This window comes from Macrotis lagotis, chromosome X (genome assembly GCF_037893015.1).
Source record: "Macrotis lagotis isolate mMagLag1 chromosome X, bilby.v1.9.chrom.fasta, whole genome shotgun sequence".
Classification (NCBI taxonomy): Eukaryota; Metazoa; Chordata; class Mammalia; order Peramelemorphia; family Peramelidae; genus Macrotis; species Macrotis lagotis.
Genome location: NC_133666.1, coordinates 648,990,390 through 649,012,231, shown reverse-complemented (window position 1 = coordinate 649,012,231; position 21,842 = coordinate 648,990,390). Strand labels below are relative to the sequence as shown.

At 40.9% G+C, this 21,842-nt stretch overlaps 1 protein-coding gene across 2 annotated transcripts in view; it reads left to right on the top strand.

Annotated features, from left to right (window-relative positions):
- Positions 1-21,047, top strand: part of SLC25A42 (solute carrier family 25 member 42) — a 68,405-nt gene extending 47,358 nt beyond the window's left edge. The window contains exons 4-8 of one of the 2 annotated variants that reach the window (XM_074204698.1): positions 8,262-8,287; positions 8,889-9,055; positions 9,784-9,900; positions 11,909-12,060; positions 16,493-21,047. In XM_074204698.1, the coding sequence (XP_074060799.1) occupies positions 8,262-8,287; positions 8,889-9,055; positions 9,784-9,900; positions 11,909-12,060; positions 16,493-16,818 (788 nt within the window). In that variant the 3' untranslated portion in view covers positions 16,819-21,047. The remainder of the gene's footprint in view (positions 1-8,261; positions 8,288-8,888; positions 9,056-9,783; positions 9,901-11,908; positions 12,061-16,492) is intronic. The other variant, XM_074204697.1, reaches the window with a different exon arrangement.
- The last annotated feature ends 795 nt before the right edge of the window (positions 21,048-21,842 follow it).

The window sequence follows — 21,842 nt, the reverse complement described above, 5'->3', positions numbered from 1 at the left end:
TTACAGGTTTTTATAAATTCATGTTACAGAATGTCTGTAAGCCATAATTCCTCACAATATTCCAGAAAACCTATTATATTTTCACCCTGCCAAAGTCCTACCTCATGGTTTTGTCACCTTTCCCCCTGGATTGCTCCTAATTTGTTTCCTCCTTCTCTAGTCCATCCTTGACATAGCTCCTTACAAGTAGTCTTTATAAGTCATATTCTGATCATTGATCCCTTACTGAGAATCATGAATGGCCTCCCTATTGCTTTTGTTGGCTGGCATTTAAGACTTAAATTAAGTCATATTTTGACTTTAGTCTGTTGAAGAGGATTTGCTAATTTCCCATGAAAAACTTACGACTCTGACTTTGAAGTACAGTTTTAAAAGAAAACACAGATTTATTAAAAAGTCACTGCAACACAAGAGAGAGACAGTGAGATAGCTATGAGTTCAGTAAAGGCCTTGTAGTTTTGAATGCAGCAGTTTAACCAGGTAGGCCAGCTGATTTACCTTGAACATTAGGAGGTTAGAGACCATAAGTTTAAGAGTTAAAGTTCTTTAAAGACCATATGGTTTTGGACTCAGCAGCTTTTTTTTTCCTAAGGCAGTGGGATTAAGTGACTTGCCCAAGGTCACCAGACTCAGCAGCTTGACTGTAAGATAAAGAAACTCTGTTCCTCCTTAAATATCCCCTCAGGATCCATGGGAGGGGGTGAAATTTTGGGAGTGTTCTGGGTCTTGTATGTGTATTAGATTGCTGGAGGAGGCATGACTGTAGGATGAGCCGCTCCTAGGTTTAATGTGACATACTATTATGTGTGTTTAATTTAGCATTTAACTTGACCCACTGGCCCGGGTCAAAGTAAAGGTCAAGTGCAGAAAATATTACAAAATTTGTTTCCAATTACAATATTTATGCCCATAATTCCTGCATCAAACCTAGTTTAAAAAACTTTATTTTACATTCCTGTTTCAGCTTTTCTTAGTTCCAGGGAAACTAGAGAGAACTACTATTTCTTCCTCTAGGGGCAGCTAGGTGGCACAGTGGATAGAGCATTGGTCTTGGAGTCAGGAGAATGAGAGCCTGAACTAACTAGATAATAACCAGCTGGGTGATCTTGGACAGGTCACCTAATCCTGATGGCCTGGCCTGGCACCCAGGGCCATTCATCCTTATTAACTGGATCCAGATGGTTCCAGAGGAGAAAGTGAAAATAGTGATTTAATACTTGATTAATTAATATGCTTGTCATATCACTTTCCGTGATGTCATGGTCTCTTTCAAGAATGAAGGGCAAGCATTATTTATTCATCTAATTCAGTATATGTCCTGCCTCCTATCTACATATACACAAACCATCCTCCATGCCTTATTTGTACCCTTTTTTCCTTACCTCAAGGCCTATCTCATGTTTTCCATGAAGTCACCATCAGAAAAGTACCTTCTCCCCCACATTTCCCTACAGCACTGTCTTGTCCTTTACTTCCCCTCCCCCATTATGCTCCATTTTACACTTATACATTCTCCTTCTCTAGGAAAATGTTACCTTCTTGAAAAGCCTAAGGGGGCATCTTAGTGGTGTAGAGGATAGACCACTGGCCCTGGAGTCAGGAGGACCTGAGTTCAAATATGGCCTCAGACACTTAATAATTACCTAGATGTGTGTGACCTTGGGCAAGTCACTTAACCTCATTGCCTTGCAAAAAAAAAAAGGAAAAAAAAAAGAAAAGCTCAGAACTATCATTTGTTTGTGCTCTGTGTCTTACAGGCATGATCATATCTTGCCTCATCCTAAAAAAGAATAGTATTCTTTATATCCCCTGGTTAGACTATCACTAGGGAAAGGCATATCATTCCTGTGGTGGGTGTATCTATTCCTTTTTCCTAGTTTGTTTCAACTTTTCTTAGTTCCATTGAAACTTTTAGAAGTTGACATTTGTTTGGATAAACAAGTGCTTGGAGATTTACTTTTCTTGGTACTTTCCTAGAAAAATTGATGAAATGGACTTTTCTAGGAAAGTACCAAAGTTAACACCCAGAAATATCTCCAGGTATCAAAGTGGTACTGAAGGCCTGGCTACTGCTTCCAATAATGATTGGTGTCCCTACTCTCTCTTCATGTAAATAAGAAAAAAAGTATTTTGGAGTTGATTGGTATGCCAGAAGAGCTGAGACCATCCCAGATTTCAGTTTAGACCATCAGTGTTGACAAAGCAGTCAGTCCCATTAACTGACTTGGCTTCTAAGACCCTAGGTGGAATCTTGCACCTGACATATAGTAAGAACTTAGAAGCTTTTTGTTTAATTATTGACCTCTTTCAATTATATTGCACATCATAATGATGATAGTGGCCAAAGTCATAAAAAACATTATAATTTTACTTGTCATTTGATGCTAAAAACATGATATAACAGTACAACTATCCATATTTTAGGAGGGAGAAAACTGGGACTCAGGGCAAAGGAATGACTTGCTAAGGATTATGCAGGTAAAAAGTGACCAGACCAGAGTAAACTTTTGGACTCTCCATGCTTCCTCTTTTCCTTTTCAGCAGTTCCTTCCCTGTCTATTCTTCTCCTGGTCCATCTTCCTTATTACCTTTGAAAGGACTTCTTTGGATCATAACTTGAGAGTTGAAAGAAACCTCAGTAACCACAGTCTAAACTTCACATGAAAGAAATCCCTACTATAACATACCCACCAAATTGGTCATCCACCCTCTCCATGAAGACTTCCAAGGAGGGAGAACCCACCAGCTCTCAAAAGCTGCTCATCCCACTTTTACTCAACTCAAATTGTTAAAATGTTTTTTTCTGACATCAAACCTCTTTTCAGCTTTCCCAGTTGTTTCTGGTTCTGCTCTTAGAGGGGCTGGGGTAGAGGCAGACATTAGAATATAAACTCATTGCAAGTAAGGGGTATTTCATCCTTTGTATTTGTACCCCCAGAGATTAGCACATGGTAGGTGGTTAATAAATATTTGATTAAAACTGGAGTTTAATATCTCCTCCACATGACAGCCCTTCAGGTACTTGAAGATAGTGATCAGCAACATATCATTAGCACACCTGTCTAGATTTGTAGTTTAGCAGTCAGAGGTGGTTGAATGGCCTAATCATATATGAGTATCATCAGCTGAGACTTCCCAGGCCTCAAGGCAGAAAAGTTGGGCCTGTCACACCTTACTTTCAAAACATGTGTCCTAGAACTAAGCTTGTTCAGTTTTCAGTCTACAAACTTCTTAAGACTATACTTTTTGGGGATGGCTAGGTGGCGCAGTGGATAGAGCACCAGCCCTGGAGTCAGAAGTACCTGAGTTCAAATTCGGCCTCAGACATTTAATAATTACCTAGCTGTGAGGCCTTGGGCAAGCCACTTAACCTCATTGCAAAAACTTTAAAAAAAAAGACTATATTTTCCTTTAAGACTATGCTGGTTGGGGGGGGGGGGGCGGAGCCAAGATGTTGACAAGAGAGGAAACTAAATTTTCGAGAGACACAACCCACTGAGGGACCCAGTGAGGCAGTTCTCCTACTCAAGGTAACCTGGAAAAGAGCAGAAAGGCTCTGCTCCCCTGGGGTTGGAGGGGCGCCCGCCAGAGGGGTGGCCCACCAGAGTGAAAGAACTTCAGCCTCCGGGAGGCAGCCCCAGGGTGCTGGGAGACAGGGCTCAAAGCAGCGGGGTAGTTTCCTGAGCTATGCCCCAGGGAGCACAGGGCACAAATTGGGGGAAGGGGGGAGACCTCTGCCTGAGTGAGCACATGAAGCCCAGCCCTGAGGGCAAACAGGGGGCAGCTAGCAGCAGCATGGCCAAGGCAGACCAAGAAACAGAAGCAGGGGGAGCCGGGTAAGCAGGAGCCCCCAGGGCATAAGCCCATTGAACTCAGGTTGGGGAGTGAAGAGAGACTGCTGAGCTCTACCCCTAGAACAGGATTCTGGGGCTCTGACCACATTCAGGTCCTGATTGCAGTCTAGGCTCCCCATAGAAGAGCAGGGCCACCCCCCACCTCAGCCCCGTGGCAGAGGGGGGCACATATGGTCATTCACAGACCAGGAGGGAGGACAGAGCCTCACACACTGAGACCCTTGTGGGAGTGTCCCCAAAGCTCAGGAAGCAACCCCAAAAAACAGGTTTAGGCTGGGAAAATGAACAAACAAAGAAACAAGAGGAAGACCATTGAGAAATATTTTGCAAATGAGCCCAAGAAGGATCAAAATACTCAGTCTGAAGATGAGGAAGCACAAGCTCCTGCATCTAAAGACTCCAAGAAAAACAGAAATTGGGCTCAGGCTATGACAGAACTCAAAAAAGACTTTGAAAATCAAATGAGGGAGTTGGAAGAAAAACTGGGAAAAGAAAGGAGAGAGATGCAGGAAAAACATGAAAATGAAGTCAGCAGCCTAGTCAAGGAAATGCAAAAAAATGCTGAAGAAAATAGCATGCTAAAAAACAGCTTAGGTCAAATGGATAAAACAGTTCAAAAAGTTATTGAGGAGAAGAATGCTTTAAAAAGCAAAATTGGCCAGATGGAAAAAGAGATAAGAAAGCTCTCTGAGGAAAACAAATCCTTCAGACAAAGAATTGAACTCAGGGAGATTGATGATTTTACGAGAAATCAGGACTCAATACTTCAAAACCAAAAAAATGAAAAATTAGAAGAAAATGTGAAACATTTCATTGAAAAAACAACTGATATAGAAAACAGATTTAGGAAAGATAATTTAAAAATTATTGGAATACCTGAAAGTCATGATGAGGAAAAGAGCCTTGACATCATTTTCAAAGAATTACTACAGGAAAATTGCCCTGATATCCTAGAAGCAGAAGGCAAAATAGAAATGGAGAGAATCCACCGATCCCCCTGAGAAGGAGATCCCAAAAAACCAACCCCTAGGAAAATTATAGCCAAGTTCTAGAACTCCCAAGTCAAAGAGAAAATATTACAAGCAGCCAGAAGGACACAATTCAGATATCGTGGAGCTGCAGTCAGGATCACACAGGACTCAGCAACAACTACATTAAAAGCTTATAGGGCTTGGAATATAATATACCGGAAGGCAAAAGAGCTTAGAATGCAACCGAGAATCAACTACCCAGGAAAACTGAATGTCCTCTTCCAGGGAAAAAGATGGATTTTCAGTGAATCAGGGGAATTTAAAATGTTCCTGTTGGAATGGCTAGAGCTCTCAGAAGGTTTGATCTTCAAATACAGGACTTAGGTGAAGCATAGAGATTGGAGGAGAAGGGGGAAATATGAGGGACTTAATGATACTGAACTGCATGTATTCCTGCATAGAAAAATGACACTGATAATATTCATATGAACCTTCTCAGTTAATAGAGCAGGTAGAAGGAGCTTTTATAGTTGAAGCACAGGAGAAAGCTGAATTTGAAGATAAAATATGGTGTAAAAATGGAGTCAGTAGAAAAAAGGGAAATGTAATGGGAGAAAGAAAAAGGAGAGGGGGAATAGGCCAAGATATTTCATATAATAAGATTTTTCTTTATCACAATGAACTATTGCAATGATATGGAAGGGGGGAAGGCAAAGGGGAATGAGGGAATCTGCGCTCTCATTAGAGGTGGCTAGGAGAGGAAACAGCATATATACTCAATGGGGTATAGACATCTGGAGTAAGAAGGGGGGGACAGGGGGAAGGGGGTGATGTGAGTGATGGAGAAGAGGATGGACCATGGTGGGAGAGTGGTCAGATATAACACATTTTCTTTTTTACTTCTTCCAAGGGGCTGGGATTGGATGGCCTGTCCAGGACCATAGGGCTAGGTGGATGCTGGGCCTAAGGGATGGTAGGGGGGCTTGGAGCCTCTTGGCCCCAGGACCAGGGATCTGTCTGCTGCGCCACTCAGTGACCCTACAGCAGAGTCAGAGTGAAAGGAGAGAAAAAATATAGTACTTGGTAGTGGAGAAATATGAAAGGAGGGAGTTGCAATCAGCAATGCCAACAGTGGAAAAATATGGAAGTAACTTTTGCAATGGACTTATCATAAAGAATGTGATCCACCTGCGACAGAATTGTTGGTGTTGGAACAAAGACTGAAGCACATTTATTATTATTATTATTTTGGGGGGGTACAGGGCAAATGGGGCTGGTGGCCCGCCTGGGGCCACATAGCAGGGTGATCATTGGGTGTCTGAGGCCAGATTGGGACCCGGGTGCTCCTGGCTCAAGGGCCAATGCTCTGTCCACCACCCAGCCACCCCTACTATTATTACTATTTTATTTTATTTTTTTTTTCTTTTTTTGGTTTTTGCAGGGCAGTGGGGTTGGAGTGGCTTGCATGTCACACAGCTGAGTGATTATTGGGTGTACAGGGCTGGATATGGGCTTGGGTGCTCCTGGCTCCAGGGCTGGTACTCTGTCCATTTGCGCCACCTGGCCATACCTACAATTATTACTATTTTTTTATTTTAATTTTTTCTTTCCCCTTCATCGCTCAAGCGAGCCTATATTTTTTTGGGGGAGGGGGTATTTTGTTTATCCTTAAACAAGAATATTTTATTAATGTATAAAAACATTATTATTACAAAATGAGAATAAATAAACATTAAATAAAAAAATTATATACTGGTTCATTTGAACAAAAATGTAAGGACTGGTGATGGTGGGAACCATCTGAGTGGAATTTGCCTGCAGTTCTGTGTACCCTCTATTGGCATAACCCTGGCAGTAGAATATGCTGGAATTTTGCTTTTCTCTCAACAAGGAAATGCCTTAGGACATTAGAATTTATTATGGCTTCATGATGTTGTTCCATTGTGACTAATTCTTCATGATCCTGTGGACTGTCCATAGGTTTTCATGGCAAAGGTATTGGAATAGTTTACCATTTCCTTCCCCAGTGGACAAGGCAAACAGAGGTAACATGACTTGCTCAGATTGAACAACTAGTAATGTCTAAGGCTGAATTTAAACTCCTTTCTTCCAGATTCCAGGCCCAGTGCTCTATCCATTGAGCCACTGAGCTGTCTCCTTATAGTTTAATGATAAACTATAATTTAGTTTATGAATAATCAGTTTCTAACTAGAGCTTTCAGACTTATTGCTTTGCCTTGGGACCTTGTCAGCTCTTATCTAAGCAGAATCGATCCAAGGGCCCCTCAGAAGAATAGGAAGAATTGTGGGTCCTTTGGTGGACATCAAGGATTCTACCTCAGCATGAAACTTTCCTGGTGGATCTAAAATCAGTCTCTTGTAAGAGACATATTTTTCAACTTCTGTCCATCTTTTGCTTGACTGTGTTTCTTCAGATACTTTGAATAAAGGAATTTCTCTTCCATTTACAGACTCTCAGCACCTACCATTTGTTCTACTCACTTTGCCATTTTTTGCCTCATAGTGTTATTGTTTCAGGTATATTTTATCTTCCTGACAAGACTGTAAGTTCTTTGGGGGCAGGAATTGTGTTTTGTATTTCTTTTGTATTCCTCATAGTGCTGAACATATAGTAGACCCTCAGATAAATGCAATACTATATAGTTTCAAACTTTGTCTTGGAATAGGCTACCTTTGAACCAAGTTGGCCTGGGCAAAGAGAAGGTTGAGGAAAGGACAAGATTCCTTTTTACTGGGAAGAAAAGGCCAAGGCATTCTCTCTTAAGGATTTCCCAAGTTTGAGATAGGATGGACACACACACACACACACACACACACACTCTTACCCCCACCCCCGCCACCCTTCAGGGCTGCTGAGCCATTGATGATAATACAGTGATGTGAGTGATATCATGTGGAGTCCCAACCTCACGTGACTTCTCTGTCGCCTAAAAGAGGCATAGAAAGAGGGAAGGAGGGCTTTGCTGAAGCCTAGGCAGAAAGGACTGCATCCTCTCCCCAAGGTGGCCCAGCTCTTCAAAAAATAATTGCTATATAAGATGTGTGAATCACTGTCTGTCCTTCAGTTTGGATTCACACATACTTTAGGGAGAGTGTGTCTTGTGAGAACAACCTGGAAGGGGACAGTTCCAGAAGGATGAAGGAAGAGAGACGGTAGACCCTAATAGTAATGCCTGATGAACCTTGCCAATTCTTATCACTCAGTTTTTTAGTTTTAAGAATGTCAAGAAATGATTCCAAACCTAAAGGCTTAATCCTATACTTTAGAGTTCATTAGTAAATAGCTACACGTTTTTCAAATGTTAATTCAGTTAATGACAGAAATGATCCATGTTGATTTTATATGGAACTTGAATCTTGCTCCTGACAAGTCCCATGAGTCCTAACAGTCTCTTATTCTTTTGTTTTTTTCCAGTGTCTTCAAAAAGATTTTCTGCCAAGGTGAGGCAAAGTGCATAACCCATACAGACTTACCAGCCCCCTTGAACCTATCCTCTTTGGGGTGGTTAACAGCTGTCTTGCTTGCCTTTTATTTACAGAACATGTTCTTATAAAATGTTGCAGGAAAGACAAATATCTAAAGATATAGTTTTCCCTTTATTCCTTCTTCCCAAACCAAATCTCAGGGATTGCTCAGGGATCTGTTGGTAATACCCTTAAGGTAGAGGGCATGTCTTTGGTACCTCATGATTTAACATGGTCACCTTATATGGTACTCAGACCGAGAGGTGACAGTTTGGAACTTTCAAGGGACTTCATCTCTCTTTGCTCAGATTGGGCATCTCTTTGCAGCTCTGGGTTCTTTGTATGCCTGAGTATGTGCAGCCTCACAATCAGTTAACCTACTCTCTAGAGTGTGATGGCCTTCAAGAAATAGTATAAGGGGCTAATGCCTTCCAGTTTGTAAGATTTTCAGCCCAGGAATCCCAGACTTGTTCTTCCCCAAGTGAAGTATTTGAAAGGCAGAGCAAGCAAAAACCAAAGCAAAACCTATACCTTTTCTCCCATCCCACTCACTGTTCTCATTTTCTCTTGTATGTAGGAAGCCTTTAAGCTCATCTACTTCACCTACCTCAATGAAGGTTTCTTCAGCTTGTGGAGAGGCAACTCTGCTACCATGGTCCGCGTGATCCCCTATGCTGCCATCCAGTTTAGTGCCCACGAGGAGTACAAACTGATCCTAGGACGTTACTATGGCTTCCAGGGCGAGTAAGGCAGAAGGGGCTTTTTACTTCATTTCACAGTTTCTTGGAAATGGGGTGGGATTGACTTACATGGATTGCAGCCTTAGTTCTTGCTGATTTTAGAAAAGCACTGTCAGCATTGAACCTGATGTAAAGAGACCCAGAGCTGCTCCCCAGAGATGTGGGCTTGTCCAAGGAGAGCAGTGGGATTCGATGACCTGATGTCCTTGGTGCTGCTCTTCCAATCTGATTCAAAAGTCCATTGTTCGGCTGACCAATTGTTATGGCTTTCTCTTGTGGGTGTGGGGAGGTGAGAAATAAAACCAAAGAATGAACAGGGAGAGAAAGTGAGCCTTCATCATAACATTGTATGCTAAAAAGAAAGAATTCAGGTGCCAGAGGAATCTCTGAAAGGTAGAGACAGAAGCCATTACCTGGATTGAGGGTCCAAAGGGGATTAGAGAGAGGATTTTCTCCACCTCCTGCATTTTTCAGATGAGGACTCTGAAGCTCAGATTAAATGACTTGTCCTTGGTTCATACAGGCAGTAAACAGCAGAGCCAAAGTTTACTTCTGTTGCTCGTTCTAGTGTGCTTTGTTATTCTCACTACGCCGAGATCCAGGCTGGGTCAGCTCTTGCCACATCTGTTGCCAAGAGGTTGACCTGCACAGAGGAGCTCAGGCTATCAGCTTTAAGGCGATTCTTTGCTCCTTATGTTCCCCTTGTTGTTTGTCTCCCTCACTTCAATCCAGAGCTTTGCCTCCTTGGCCAAGACTTGTTGCTGGTGCATTGGCTGGTATGACTGCTGCCTCTCTAACCTACCCACTGGATTTGGTGAGAGCCCGGATGGCTGTCACACCCAAGGAAATGTGAGTGTGAAGACAGGTACCATTATACTAGCTAATATTTAGACAGAGGCACTTTCAAGCTTACAAAGCCCTTGTTTGAACCTCACAGAAACCCCATAAGGCAGATACTCCAGCCCTCCAGGAGAGTGATGTGCCTACGCTCCTACAGGTGTAGATATCTGAGGCATGATCTTAACCCAGGTCTTGATGACTGGGTCCAGCCCTCTTCTTTCTCTCCAGGCCACAGAGCCTCAGTTCTAGGAGCCCAGCAATGATTCTGGATATTGGACATCAACTCCAGGTTACAAATTAATCTGAAGATCTCTTTTCCACACCCTCCCCCCCATTGTGGTGGCACAGAACTCAGCAGGTGATGGAAGAATGTAAGAAAGGCAATAATTGCTTTTTTTTTGTGCTGGATGGCATTATGCATGAATCAAAATTTAAGTATAATCCTGAGGTGAACAGAGGCAGGAAACTCTCTCAAACCAAATATTTTACCATCTTAGTCCCAGATGTTGTAGTTTTATTCTGATACTTGGGTATTCTTCACATGACATTTCTTTCGGCCAATATTCTTTCTCAGTACAAATTGGATTCCCCACACTGGCCTGGCTCCCTCGGGCTCCTAGTGGATAGCAGCCAGTGTAGCACTGCACCAGGGTCATTCTGAAGCCAGTCTGGTGCAGAGGCCCAGGCACCAAAACCACTCTAGCCGTGAGAGCCCAAGCACTGGACTTGCTTCAGCTTTGGGAAGCTCTGAGCCTGGGGAGCAGAGGGGGAGGTCTGCTTATGTGAAGCAAGAACTGGCTTAATGTTGTTTAGGCATTGAACCAGCTCACACCATTATATCACAATCCTTCTGCCTGAGACACAAATTATAGGGACAGTTTCAAAATAAAAGAAAGTTGTCCAGTTGTTTGGATGTTCTCTTTAGGATGTTCTCTTGGGATGTGAGGACACATCTTGATAGGGTCAGAGGGATGTGCTTCTGGTATACCCATGTCTCTCCTGGTGCTTCCATCCAGGAATTCAAGCACCACGGGTGGCCCTGCCATGATGCTGCCTCTCCTCTTGGCTCTGGTTATTGCTTCTGCAGCCCAGTGCTCCTGGCTGACCAGTTTCCCTTCCTGCCAAGACAAAAGTGAGGATTGGGTCCGTATAACTCAAAACATTCTCCCACAGATCAGCCATCTCTTTTTCTTGCTACCTCTGACTCCTCTTTATTGATGGCATAAGTAGTCTCAGCACCCCTCTTGCCTTTAATTGCCTTAATTCTGCTCAGTTCTATGAATTTGGTACCTTCTATTTTAGGTACCTATAAAGACCTAGGTTTTTGTTTTTGTTTTTTTTTGGTTTGTTTGTTTTTTTTTAAGATTTTTCAAGGCATTGGGGTTAAGTGGCTTGCCCAAGGCCACACAGCTAGGTAATTATTAAGTGTCTGAGGTCAGATTTGAACTCAGGTACTACTCACTGCAAGGCTGGTGCTCTATCCATTGCACCACCTAGCCACCCCTAAAGACCTAGTTTTAAAAAAAAAGTTTTAAAACTTTTTTAGTATGAATGTTTCCCACTCAGGAACCTGGTTGATTTTTGTTTGTTTGTTTGTTTGTTCATAATGTTCCTGTAGAACTAATTGCTTCTTATAATGTTGTTTTATCTAACATTTTGGTAGAAGCAGTTAATGATCTTACTTGACTGAGAGTAATTCTTGATTCCAGAGGATTATATTTATTTGTGATGTCTGAATCTTAGTTATAGAAATGTATGGGGGAAAAAAAGAAATGTGAGTTATAATTAAATTAAGTGCTACCATTTTGCTCTTTGCAAAATAGTTCATGAAATAGAGAGTGAAAATATGATTATCTCTATTTTGTAGTGACTAACCTTTGGTCATTTTAACCCTGGTCTTAGAATGTCAAACTCATTGCTTTTTTACTATACCTTAGTGATGCTGATCAGGTGAGGGCCATTATTAAAGTTTTGAAAATGTGAGACTCTGATGAGGCCTGGTTTTATTATTTGACAGGTACAGTAACATCTTTCATGTCTTCATCCGGATGTCCCGTGAAGAAGGTCTAAAAACTTTATACAGGGGCTTTATGCCAACAATCCTTGGAGTCATTCCTTATGCTGGGCTGAGTTTCTTCACCTATGAAACGCTAAAGAAATTTCATCATGGTAAGGTGGGCTTTGAGATAATAGCATGGGAATGTTTCTTCTGGGACTGATGGATAATGTGTAAGAAAAGCACTTACCTGAATAGGGAGTGGTTTTGTTTTGTTTTAAAATCAAGTATTGTCCACTGATTTTATGGCTACTTGAAATGGTATGTCAGGACTAAATTTGAAATTTTGGGAGCTTTTCTCTAGACCTGGAAAAGTACAGTGGCTTTTTCCCCCCAAAGATATCTTTTTTTATGCTTCTTGGTCCCTGTACAACGAGATGTGTGTTTTTTATAATACTTTTTTCCAATTATATGTAAAAACAATTGTTTTACATTTGTTTTTAAAAATTTCGAATTCCAAATTCTTTCCTTCCCTCCTTCCCCTCCCTCTGTTCCCTCCTTATTGAAAAGGCAAGCAATTTGAGGTTATATGAGAGTGCATGCAAAACATTTCCATATTAATCATGTTGCAAAAGAAAACAGAGACAAAAACCCTAGAAAAATAAAGAAAAAATTTTTAATTCTGCATTCAGACTCCATCAGTTCTTTCCCTGAAGATGTATAGCATTTTTTTATCATGAGTTTTTTTGAGATTGCCTTAGATCATTATATTGATCACAATAGCTAAATCATTGACACTTGATCATCATACAATATTGCTGTTACTGTGTACAATTTCTCCCCATTCTGCTCACTTCACCTTGCATCAGGTCATATAAATCTTTCCTAGTTTTCTATTTATTATTTCTTATAGCACAGTAGCATTCCATCACAATCATGTTCACCCATCCCCCATTTGATGGGCATCTGTAAAGGGTTAAAGTTAAGAATGCTGGCCATGAAGTTCTCTTGAGATAACATGAGACCCAGATGTTTGCACAAGGTCAGAATGCTCTGATAACAGCAAATATCTGAGTGTGCTCTGTACTCAGGAAGGAGCTCTGGTCCTTCTTTACTTAACCATTATCTTACTCCTTTGAAGTTGATAGAAAAGAGAACATCTAATTGTAAAAGAGAAAGCCTGGGAATAATCCTTGAGTTATACTGCTTTGCATACCTAAAAGAGGCCAATAATGTCCAAAGAGTGGTCTTACATGTATAAAAAAGGACTGTCTGCTGGCAAAGGCAGAGATGTAGTATCCTGTTAATAAAGCCTGTTACGCATCTCTCCTGGTTGAACTCTCATTATTGAACACGCCGGTCATGTCCGTTTGGTGCCAACGAAGACCTTGGAAAGGTAGGACCTGGCTGCCCAAAAGGAAAAGTCAAAGGACTTTTCAGGCATCCCCTCAATTTCTGATTCTTTACCACCACAAAGAGTTGCTGTAAGTATTTTTGTATATATAAATCATTTTTCTTTTTTAAATACTTTTTGGGGTACCAATCTAATAGTGGTATTGCTGACTCAAAGGGTATGTACATTTTTATAGCCCTTTAGGTATAGTTCCAAATTGCTTTCCAGAAAGGTTGGAGAAATTCACACCTCCACCTCAGTGCATTAGTGTCTCAATTTTTTCATACCCATTTCAGCATTTGTGATTTTCCTTTTCTGTCATGTTAACCAATCTAATGTTAGTTGTACCTCAGAATTGTTTTAATTTGCATCAGTAGTAATTTAAAGTATCTTTTTATATGACTTTAGATATCTTTGATTTTTTTCCTTCTAAAAACTGTTCATATCCTTTGACCATTTTCAGTTGGGGAAGAGTCATATTATAAATTTGACTCAAAACTTTATTTAGAGAAATTTGCTATAAAAATTTTCCCCCAGTTTTTTGGTTTCCTTCTTATCTTGTCTGCACTGGTTTTGTTTGTGCAAAACCTTTTTAATGTGATGTAATCAAAATTATCCATTTTATCCTTTAATACTCTTTATTGCTTGTTTGATCACAAATTCTTCCTTATCTATAGATCTATCAGGGAAAGTATTCCATACTTCCCTAATTTGCTTATGGTATTTTGGGATTTTTCATGAGAGGATCAGTGAATTTTTACAATTTTATATTTTATTCTCAAGTTCTAGGATTTTTTTTTTAGGTTTTTGCAAGGCAAACGGGGTTAAGTGGCTTGCCCAAGGCCACACAGCTAGGTAATTATTAAGTGTCTGAGACCGGATTTGAACCCAGGTACTCCTGACTCCAGGGCCAGTGTTTTATCTACGCCACCTAACCGCCCCATCAAGTTCTAGGATATTTTGATAATTTACCAGATAATTTCTTGAAATGGGATATTTAGATAATTTTATTTGATCATGACTTTTCAGAAAGTCCTAGTAAGTCTTAAATCCTTTCTTATCAATCTATGTTCCAGGTCAATTAGTTTTCCAATAAGAGCTCACATTTGCTTCTTTTGATTTTTTTTTCTTGATCTCTCATGGATTCCTTGGTTTCCATTTTCTTCAAATTTTTGTACCTCTTTTTCTATTTGATCAGTTTTGCTTTTTAAGGTATTGTCTTCAGTGGATTTTTGTGCCTCTTTTATCATTTGACCTATTCTGTTTGTTTGTTTAAGTATTATTTTCTTTAGTATTTTTGTGCCTTATTTACCAGGCTATTCACTCTTTTTTCATAATTTATTTTTGCATCACTCTCATTTCTTTTCCCAACTTTCTCCCTGCCTTTCTTTTTTGATTTTTAAAATCCTTTTTGGGGGCAGCTAGGTGGTACAGTGGATAGAGCACCAGTCTTGGAGTCAGGAGGACCTGAGTTCAAATTCATCCTCAGTCACTTAATAATTACCTAGCTGTGTGACCTTGGGCAAGTCACTTAATCCCAATGCCTTGCAAAAACCAAAAAACAAAATTATGAGCTCTTTCAAGAATTCTTTTTTTGGGGGTGGCTAGGTGGCATAGTGGATAAAGCACCGGCCCTGGAGTCAGGAGTACTTGGGTTCAAATCCAGTCTCAGATACTTAATAATTACCTAACTGTGTGGCATTGGGCAAGCCACTTAACCCCGTTTGCCTTACAAAAAAAAAAACCTAAAAAAGAATTCTTTTTTTTTGGCCTGAGATCAATTAACATTTTTCTTTGAGTCTTTGCCTATAGCTGTTTTTACATTGTTGTTGTTGTCTTTCAAGTTTGTTTTGTTCTTCCCTGTCACCGTAATAACTTTCTGTAACAGTTTCTTTCTGTTGCTTTGTTCTTTCTTTAGCGTATTTCTTAACTTTTAACTCTAACAGAGTTGGAATCTGCTATTTTTTTTTCCATGCTGCTGTTTTCAGTGCTAGTTCTGCAGACTGTAGTTTTTCAATTCTTCCAAAGTGGTATAATCTAAGGAGAGGTCATGGTCATTTCTCTTGTGGTCTATGCTCTGGTCTGTGAGTTACCACAAACACTCTTTTCTGCCCTGGAACTCTATCCAAAGGTCCTGTTTTTGCTATTGCTCCTCCTCACCCTGGGACTGTGATCCAAAACTGCATATAGGCAAAGCATTGCCAATAAAGGGTCCCTTATAATCTCCTTCTGACTAGTTGTCTGAACACCTTACCATCTGTGGGCTGAGAATTCTGCAAACTGCTGCTACTGATTCATTTGCCTCCAAGGCCTCTGCTGACTTGCCAGGGTGTCCTGCTCTGGACTGTGCTCTACTGTGTCACCACAGTAAGACAGACCTGTCCTTCCAGTTTCTAAGTCAGCTTGGGCTTGAAAATTGTTTTACTCTGTCCTTTTGTTCTGATACTTCAGAATTCATTTGTTCTGATACTTAAGAATTCATTTTGGAAATGTTATTTGGAGGGGAATTTGGGAGAGTTCAGGCAAGTCTCTGCCTTTACTCTGCCATCTTGGTTTTTAGCCCCCCCCCCCCACAATAAGATGTTTAATCAATTTTCAACAATATGTTCTAGTTGTATTTAGATTCATCTAAGGCATATAATCAAAGCCCTCCCAAAATTATGAAATTCCATTTATGGAATCCCTTTTTTTTTTGTCATTTTCAGTGCATCATTCAGTAAGACTTCATCAAATCAAATTCAGCAAAAATAGAATAGACCATGGTGCACTCTTCATCTGTTGGGGAGTGGGAGGTCACAATATCACAGATTTCAAGCTGGAAGGGACCTACCCTTTCCCAAATTTAGAGGTTTTCCAGGTCAATTTCCTTATTTACAGTTGAGGAAATTAAAACTTGGGGAGGTTAAGTGATTTGCCCAAGGTCACACAGATAGTGAGTGACAGGGCCTTCATTTGAATATAGATCCCTGTACCACACTGCAAAGGTTTTGTTATCAAACAGAATCCTACTCAGAATCAGGTTATTGAGAGAGTTTGCTGAACTTTTTGAAACAACTAAAATGCACCCTAGCAAGATGGTGGCAGGACCTGGAATGGTATCATGTCACATTTTGGTTGTGAGATTGCTACCTACTTTCTAATAGATATTAAGTGTGTGTCTTGTGCTTTGAGTAGGCACCGTTTGTTTATTTTCCTCATTTCATTTCTTTTAGAACACAGTGGACGATCACAGCCCTATCCCTTTGAGCGAATGATTTTTGGTGCATGTGCTGGTCTCATTGGTCAGTCAGCCTCTTACCCACTCGACGTTGTACGACGGCGGATGCAGACAGCAGGCGTAAAGGGCCAGACATATGACAGCATCTTAAGCACCTTGAACGACATTGTCAGGGAAGAGGGATTCATCCAAGGTTTATACAAGGGATTGAGCATGAACTGGCTTAAAGGCCCAATAGCAGTGGGAATCAGCTTTACCACTTTTGACCTAATGCAGATTCTTCTTCGTAAATTAGATGATGGCTATAGTAACCGGAGTTAACTCCCCAGATTACTTCCTGAAGCACATGTGCATATGTAGAAAATGCTAGTACTATCCCCTACATTATTGTGAAATGTGATTTGAAATTTTATTTTCTTTTAATAATTGAGTTTGCAGTTCTGAATATATGCACTTAAGATCAAGCTTCTCTAATACCAAGTTCTCTTAGAGAAGCAAGTAATCTTTGAGATCTGGGCAGCATTTGTCCTCTAAATTCTTCCCCTTGAAGATGTTTCTGATCCTCAAATTAGTGGAGGACTATGCTTCTAAACCAGACCCAGAAAACATCCAGGGATTAGAAGGATATCCTAAGATGGGTACCATCTAAGGGGTGTTTAGGGAATATAATTTAGTATTTGGTTTTAAACATCCTACATAGTTCAGTATTTAACTTTTGAAAGTTTAGTTGTCTACTAGATACTTGAATTGAGGTTAATATTCTTTTGAAAGGAAAAATTTAGAGTTCTATTATTCATTTTTAATTGGTCCCTGGAAAGGAGATGGATTCATCACAATCAAGGATCCCAAATGATTTCTTAACCAAGATCTAGGACTTTTTTTGCATTTAATTTGTCTATGCCTCTGAAGAGAGTAAATGAGATTACAGGGTCTGTGGGACCATCTTAAGTGTCTTCTCATGTGATGAATATACTTTGAGCCTTCCTAAGTCTTGAGAAACTAATACCAGAAAGTAAGTGTAGATTCCTAAAAATACTATATCCCTGACCCTCCTCAAATGCTTTCACTCTTGGTATAGCAGTGTTTGATGTGTGAGTATCATAAGCTTCCATATTTCCCTAAAAATGTCAGTGTTGAGATTTTAAACAGGGAATTTTGTAAACTTGAAATTCATAGGTCACATCCTTCATTGAATATAATTGCTGCTAAGTGACCAGCTTAAAGGAGAATTCAATATCTCACCAGATGTGACATATCAAGGAATTAGAAACCTTGCTGTTGTCTTAGGAGCTCTCTCATAAATATGCTTCTTTACAGCTGGTGGGTGGAGCAGCCTCTTGTGCTTAAGATGGAGCAGGCTCATCTTGGATTTGCTCACAGAAAGTGGTACCCTCCAATAGGTCCTCCCACAGTGACCCACAGTTTAAAGCCACTTGATCTCATTATTCAGGTGCCAGATTTTCCCAGCTCTCAGTGGGCCATGGAACATAAAGAACAAGGCCTCCCTAATGGGCCTCTCTGAAGAGTTGGCAGTACAGCATGGTGCTTCGGAATGTCCGCTGGGATATTTCCTGGGGAGGTGTCTGATCCCTGGCTTAGCACTTCCCCCTACATTCTCCAAACACATTTTTCAATGGATGAGGAAAATATCAAATTATTCTAAAGTAAATCTTAGAGCACACGAGGCATAAGAGAACGTTCCCATAGCTTGGATGATCCCAGGATCCCACAATGAGGAGTGGTGTGCCAAGCTCACACACCAGAAGTAGGAAGGTGCCTGGAAGCATATTTTCTTCTCCCGAAGGGTTGCTGCTCAGGTGGAAAGGACTGCATGTGATAAATCACAGGATGCAGAGAAAGTCCTTTTCCAATGTAGTATTTTTAACTATGATTTTTTTAAAGGTCAGAATCTGTATCATGACTTCATTAGTGTAAGGTGAAGATCATTGCACAGTCAGTGAAATTTGAATGCCCTTGTGTTTGGTTCTGATTTTGTCCTCTGAACAGACCTTGCTTTAAGCCAACTAGGTAATGTGATGAGTTCTTGTTTTGCAATCAAGTCCCACTCAGCCAAGGACAATCAGTTGGATATTTAGATATTCCTCAATCACCATAAGGTCCAGTAGCTGCATTTTCAGAGTCCTGGTTGTTAAGCTTTTTGCTACCAAGGAAGGTGTTTTTGGTGAAGCATTGACTCCCTAGGGAGTGATTTAGAAATAGAAATCGTGAGGGTCTCTTCTAACTGGTAGGCAAAGTGCCATTCCCAGATCCCTTGAGGAGAATGAGTTATCCTCTTCTGAAAGGCAGGCCTGGATGAAGGGGGTGGTAGTCTGGTAGTCTCTCCCCTGCTCCAGCCCCTCCAGCCCAGTACTAACTCATAGCATTCTGGGCACCTGGGAAGCCAAGACTTGTTTTGCGTGGTCCCTTTTGAAAGACTTTCATTGAGTTCATGTCTGAGGGCTGTGTTTTGACACAGTATTGCTTCCCCTTCTATCTGTGGGAAAAGGGAAGTAGAAACTCCTAGCATCCACAGGATTTTGTGTTAGGTTTTAAAAGAGCTCCAGAGGAGCTTAAATTTAGCTGTGTGACCATTTGCTAACTGAAATGAGATCACAATTGGGCAATCTCCAGCAAATCATCGTGTCCCCCTTCAGAAGTATAAACTGGAACTGAAAAAAGATGGACTTTGGGGGAAGCCCAGGGTGGTGTTTTTACAGAATAATAGATTGGAAACTCCTCCTGTGGATGTAATATAACAGTGATAGAGGACTTTAGAAACTCATCTAATTTTCTTTCCTGCAAAACATTTCCCTGATTCTCATGTTTATTCACATGAGAAACTTAATAATTTTAATCCCATTTCCTGAAATCATCTTGGTTGGAGGGAACTTTGCACAAGTCTTTGTTTATGAAAATAGCTGAAATGTGTGTGTGTGTGTGTGTGTGTGTGTGTGCATGTGTGTCTTATCTGTACTTTGAATAGAGATTTTTTTTCCTTGCCCAGTGCTTGGCTAATGGGTGTGAAGAGCCTTCTTGCGTTAACACTTTGCATGGGGTGTGCCTGTTCTATGTTGTGCTGAGGGGAAAGAAATGGGCCTCAATTCTCCTGCTTCCCCAGGATGAAGGCTGCATGTTTGAAGGCATGGCTATATTGTTCACACCACTTTTTCCCCCTGTTTTTGGGAGCTCAGCTTGTTCTATATTGGTCCAGTATCTCCTCCTTTCTCTGCAAGTTTGTTGTTGGAGAATTTGCTATACTCTGCCTAGCCTCTTCAACATCCTCTGCCAAGCACATCATGTTACCTTATCCTGTTATTTTTCCCTCTGACCCTAGTACTCTGGGAAATTTTGTTACCCTTAAGGCATTTGGTCAAGTTGTGTGTGTCTGAGGGAGAAGAGTTTTGAAACTATTATCTGCCCCCATTCCATGGAAGCAAATTCTATCAGTAAGGGTATGTCCTTTAAAGAGTTTGCCATAATGATCTTTGTATGCAGGGTCCTTCCATAGAAATGGAGCATTCAAGGTCATTTTTTTCTTCTCAAGACTTGTCTGTGGTTCCCCATTCCCCTTCAGGATTAGGCATCTTCCTGGTCAGAGATTGCAAATCAAGGGCCAGATTTAGAAGGGAAAGACCCAGGAACACCAGCACCCCTTAGTCCTGCTATGGCAGCTCTCTCCCTTGGGGCCTTTTTTTTGTCTCCAGTGCTCTGTGTGGGTCTTGATGTTGCTGAAGCCAGGTGACTTTCCATCTCCTCCTACTCTGGTTGAGCTAAGCTTGAGTAGAAGCTGTCGCCATCCCTGGAAAGGAAAGTACAGCCAGTGGAGACCCTTTCTTCCTGGCCAGTTTGACCTGAAGGTTGAACGTCCTCGGTTAGCTTAGTCTGCTCTTGGCAGCCATCGGCTTCCCAAGAGGAAGATGTGGACCTGACCAGGGGAAGCTCAGAGTCCACACCGGCTGCAAGGCCATCTCAGAACCAGCAGACCTAACAGTGGGAATGAGCAAGTGAGAGTGAACAAGAGAGAGCAAGAGAGGCTTTGTGTGCATGTGTGAGTGAGTCGGTACTTCTTGGAAAAAGTGCAATTTCTTGAATTGGATCAGACAGATAGATTTTGGTCCCGAAACCTTTCAAGAGCTTTAGAATCAGGTACTCTTGGGCCCTCTGGGGCCTCCCTATGCTGCGTTTCTGAATAACCAACTCCCTCATGCCTGGTTCTCCCCAAAGGCTGTGTTTTGCGGGGACACTATCGTCCACCTAGCTTGCCTATGCACATAACACATGACACTGTTAAATAAATGCCTTTTGTAAAATGTGTTATTGCTGTCCATTTGTCAATTTCGATTGCTTTTATTGGTCTGGAGTTATATTTTGATGCAGTGAAGAGACTTTGTTTATATATATACATATATATATATATATATAATGTTTATATTTTAAGATTTGTGCCAAGAGAATATATTTAATAAAAATAAAAATGATTTGATTTCCCTTTCTCTGTCTTTCCTCCTCCATCCCCACTCTTCTTGCCTATGACAGAACAATATGAATTTGAAGTTTCTTTTAAGATATTTATTGTATTTATTAAATAAAGATCTATGTTGTCTATTGCTAATTAAAAAAATTAGTTGAGTTAAAACTTTTCCCCCTCTTCTTCCCTATTAAAAAAAAGGAAAAGCACCAAGTTAATTTGCTTTTTACTCATGTGAATCTTTTCTATGAGTCAGTAGCCACCAATGGAAGGTTTCCCCAACCCTGGTGGATGACTCCAGTTTGCCAGACTAGCTTGTGAGTTGGCACCTGTTCACTGGCAAGGCCAGCAGCAGGTGGGACAGAATTCTTCACAAATTTCCCCGCTGTCAGTAGTGAAGACCTGCATTTAAAAGGCCCAGTTTGTCTTGGAGATCCCAGTAGTTCTGATGAGTGTAGTCAGAGGAGATCTAAGTTTATTGCCATCCTGGCTCTGATACACAGTCGCTATATGACTATGGGCTCCCACCAATGTAGGCCAGGATTTCAAGGAACAGAGCCCTGAACTCCATTGCCCTCACTGTGGAGTTTATTTATAATATTCAAACCAAAAGATATTGAGGATGCAGCAGTTTCCCTGCCTGCCATAGCAACCCTCTGGGTCTCTTTATTGATTCTGTCTCTGAGAAAGGAAGCCACACACTTACCAGTTAGAAACCAATCCTGTCCAGAATTGCAGGCTCATCCTGAGTGGCTTCAGAGCAATAGGTAGGAGATGAAGTTTTAGGACTGAGGTAGAGATATAGAGGGAACTAGAATTTTTTGTAACTGTATCAAGGGTTTTGAGGTTCAAGGTACTGTAAAAAAATTATTTTTCT